This window comes from Orycteropus afer, unplaced genomic scaffold (genome assembly GCF_000298275.1).
Source record: "Orycteropus afer afer isolate SDZICR_OR568_19922 unplaced genomic scaffold, OryAfe1.0 scaffold00359, whole genome shotgun sequence".
Taxonomy (NCBI): Eukaryota; Metazoa; Chordata; class Mammalia; order Tubulidentata; family Orycteropodidae; genus Orycteropus; species Orycteropus afer.
This window is the reverse complement of record NW_006921946.1, coordinates 850040-854361: the sequence shown is the minus strand read 5'-3', so window position 1 is coordinate 854361 and position 4322 is coordinate 850040. Positions and strand designations below refer to the sequence as shown.

The 4322-nt window shown below is 33.3% G+C and overlaps 1 protein-coding gene across 1 annotated transcript in view; it reads left to right on the top strand.

Moving 5' to 3' along the window:
- PTPRZ1 (protein tyrosine phosphatase receptor type Z1) overlaps window positions 1–4322 on the top strand; it is a 172959-nt gene that overhangs the window by 50965 nt on the left and 117672 nt on the right. The window contains exons 3-4 of the mRNA XM_042782531.1: window positions 1700–1879; window positions 3003–3154. Coding sequence (XP_042638465.1) covers window positions 1700–1879; window positions 3003–3154 — 332 coding nt within the window. The remainder of the gene's footprint in view (window positions 1–1699; window positions 1880–3002; window positions 3155–4322) is intronic.

Genomic DNA, 4322 nt, shown 5'->3' with positions numbered 1-4322 from the left:
AGACCTCATCAGGTGACCCTGCCAGAGAGGGCAACACCAAAATGACCATCCGTAAAATTCTGTGCTATGTTTCAGCAGAAATTTATTTTTTATGAAAATATCCCTGTAATTAGTTATAAAAACAAAACTATTTTTTTGTAAGCCCAGCTTACATGTATCAATATACCTACAAGGCAAAACTCTATTTTAATTTACTCTTGGAACCTTCTAATGTGCTTCGGCCAGAGCTGTCTGTATCACTCCATTGCAATGATGCTTTGAGTCATGTGCTCTTGTCTACATGCACTTCATGCACAAGCTGTCGTTTTTATTCCTGCTATCATTTTTATAGTTGATGATTTTGTCAGATTATCTGGTGTTTTAGCTACAGTTTCATGGCAAAGAGTGTAGTTAACCTCTATCGATACCTTTTTGAGAAAGATGTAGTAATTAAAGGAAAAGGAGAAGAGAAAAGAAAAGCTTCTGCTTAGTTACTAATAATGTAATAATGTTGTCACTAATAATGTAATTCAACGCAGAAAGATTTTACAAAACAAATTTTGTTGTTGGTGTTTATATAATCTGAGAGCAGTTTACAACTGGATTCATCACACATTATTATACGATTAAAATTGGTAATAAACATTACGAAGGATTCTGTACAGTTGGTATGGGAGGAGGAGTGGGACCATGAGTTAACTCACTGGGTAACAGCAACCCTAGTGATCCCATTGAGGTAGTGCAAACTAGGGTTGTAATGAGGATATGTTTACTTATCATTTCCCTGAATATCACTTGTGTAAAATGTGGGTCTTATGCATGTTCATTTTCTAGAAGAAAACTGTTGAACAGGATGTGAACTGAAAACTGTGTTATTACGTTCTGGTCTTCATGTGATGGCTACAGAAATTTTAGAGTTTTGCTGGAGAAAGTTTAACACTCAGACTCACAATATTTCATATATTTTAATGGAACTTTAAGCAGAACATACGTATGAAACAGTAGGTGCTAAAGTAATGTCCACTGAAATAAGAATATTAGAGATGGTTCTCAGTTTCAGGTGGGGGTGAAATAAAGGTAAAAATGGAGCAGTTGTGGTTTGTTGTTGTTGTTAGTTGCTGTCTAGTCAATTCCAACGTGAAAGTTCACTTCACTGTGATGAAGTAGAAACCACGAAACCCGTTTTGTTTTCCTTATTTTCAAATAAAACCTTACAGGTTTTAAAAGAGAAAAAAAAGTTGTGGGAAGATATTTCAAGGATAGCTTGCTTATTATGGTGATTTTATAAATAAAGCCCTGAACAAATGATAAATAAACCAAATCGTTCAATGGCAGGGGGAGGAGGTCTGAAGGTGACTATCCCCATGGAAGGCGGAAAGGAAGACAGAACTTAACTCCTGTCATCTGGCCTCTTTTGACCTGGAACCCAGAACCAGGACTGATGATATGACTCAATTTGACTCTCTGCTAATCTGGAAGAGTGATAGCCAAACACATCAGTTATTTAACCCTGCATTGGGTGTGATTGTTTCAGAGACCTCTTTTTATAGGTTCCATATTAACCCCAGAGTCTAAATCTAGATATTTTATGAATTAGTTCAAAGATGCTCTTATTTTCCTGTTATTTATTTTTATGTAATACAGTCACTACTTTATTATATAAAATTTAGCTGTTGCATAGTAATTTAAAAGAATAACATCTCACATTTTCCTTCCTTAGGAGCACTGAATCAAAAGAATTGGGGAAAGAAATATCCAACATGTAATAGCCCCAAACAATCTCCTATCAATATTGATGAAGACCTTACACAAGTGAATGTGAATCTTAAGAAACTTAAATTTCAGGGTTGGGACAAACCATCTTTGGAAAACACATTCATTCATAACACTGGGAAAACAGGTAAAACGTTTCATTCTATTTGTGACTTTAATATGTTTTTGGAAATAAATTTAATTAATTTGATTACTTTCATTTGCCTTTCCATATGCATTTTAAATGCAGCTTCTCAATTTCTATAAAAATTAAGCTGAGATTTTGGTTGGGATCTATAGATCAATTTTGAAAGAATTGAGATCTTAAGAATTTTGCCTCTTCCAATCTATGAACATAATATATTTCTCCATTTAGTTAAGTCTGTTTAAATTTCTCTTACCTAGTTTTATAGTTTTAGTGTGCATGTCTTGTACATATTTTATTAAATTTATTCCTAAGTGACTCATATTATAATGTTACTGTAAATGGTATTGATTTTAATTTCAATATTGAATTATTGGATGCTAGCAAATAGGATATGAGTCTGTTTAAAAGGAGCATTGTTGTTGTTGTTGTTGTTATGTGCCATGGAGTCAGACCCAACTCTTAGTGACCCCTCCTTGGATTTCCGAGGCGATATCACTACAGAAGTAGATTGCCCAACCTTCCTTCTGAGGAGTGGCTGGTGGGTTTGAACTGCCAGCCTGCTGGTTAGCAGTCAGGTGCCTTAGGCACTATGCTACAAGAGCAGGAATAGAATTAAACTTTTATATTGATCTTTTATCCCATCCACTGTCTTAAGGAAGCAGAGCTGTGGGAGACCAATTATCTCAAAACAAAGCAGAGCAGGTAGACTTGCAATCTCATACTATTAAAGTCATAATGGCAGTTAACATTTTTGTGCTAGTTTACATCTGTGGAAATAAGGTACAATCTGAGTGGAGCAAAAGGTTAATGTATTCAGATGCCAGAAGAAAGGTTGGCGGTTCAAGTTTACACAGAGGCACCTCTGAAGAAAGGCCTGGAAGTCGAAACCCCATGGAGCACAGTTGTACTCTGAAACACATGGGGTCACCATGAGTCAGCATCATTTCATTGGCAACTGGTTTTTCAGGAAACTACAGAGCTTAGCTTCCAAAATTTAACTTAATGATTTTTCTTATCAAATAAATTATTTTTTTAAGGTATTTTAAATGGAAGGAAATTTAGTTGAAATTTGTAATTTGGATTTTTACAACCTTAGAGGCAATTTTATTGTTTGTTTATTTAGTGGAAATTAATCTCACTAATGACTACCGTCTCAGCGGAGGAGTTTCTGAAATGGTGTTCAAAGCAAGCAAGATAGCTTTTCACTGGGGAAAATGCAATACGTCGTCTGATGGATCAGAGCATAGTTTAGAAGGACAAAAATTCCCACTTGAGGTAAGGCGGCAGTTCCACTGGTTACTATTCCCACTTGAGGTAATGTGGCAGTTCCACTGGTTACTGTTTCATTTTCTAAATCATTGAGTTTTTATTTAGTGTATAATTTGATTAATTTGTAATTCAAATTTTATAATTTACACAGTTATATTTTAGATGATTAAAATCTTCCTTTCTCACAATGCTAACTTCCATGAGGATAGGAATCACCTTTGATTTTTGACTCCCCTGGTAATCCACAGTGCCACAATAAATGCTGACGAATAAGTGAATGAATGAAACTCTTTCCTAGCCAAGTAGAGAACAAAACAGGGAATTTTCATCAATGTGTTGAAAATCAAAGTAATGCAAGTTAAACTGAGAAAAGTTTTTGCTTTAAAATTGGTGAAATTAATATAATAATAATAAATAATGAAATTATGATGAAGAACGAACATGAAACAAACACTTTTCAATATGTCTGGAGAGAGTATAAATTGATGGAGTTTCTGGGGAGGAGTTTGCTTGTTTTCATCAAAGCCTTCAGTGTTCATATCATCAATACTTACCATTTCAATTTGTAGCAATTTAGTCTTTAAAAAAATTTATGTGCAAACATTTATTTACAGTACTAAAAAATTGAAAGAAAAGGCAATGATTAAATGAATGGTGATAAAATGTATAGATCTTATAAAACTCATGTTCTTAACTGATATATTTAGAAGAAAAAGATTCATCATAAAATATTAATATTTAAAAAGCAGAATACAAAACTATATACACAGTTTCATTATTCTAATTTTGTAAAACACGAAAACTAATTAAGTAGTACAGAATCTAAGTCAAATGGCTGAATTTGAATCTTGGCTCTACCATTTAGTTATCAGTTTATGACATGACATTATACATTATACAGCTTCTGTTTTCTCTCCTATGGACACAGTAATAGCCACCCTATATTATAAAGCTATTGTGAAGATTAAATGAGAGAATGAATTATTCTTACTGTTATAAGAATAATTGATAAGAATGTTAACAGTAATTATCTATTGCTGATGACATTATAGATGCCTTTTATTTTCTATTTTACAATTTCTTATGTTTTCTAAATTACCTATAATGAAGCTGCCATAATCCAAAATAGTTATTGATAATAAAAATAAGATTGTTGTTGTTGTTGTTAAGTGCC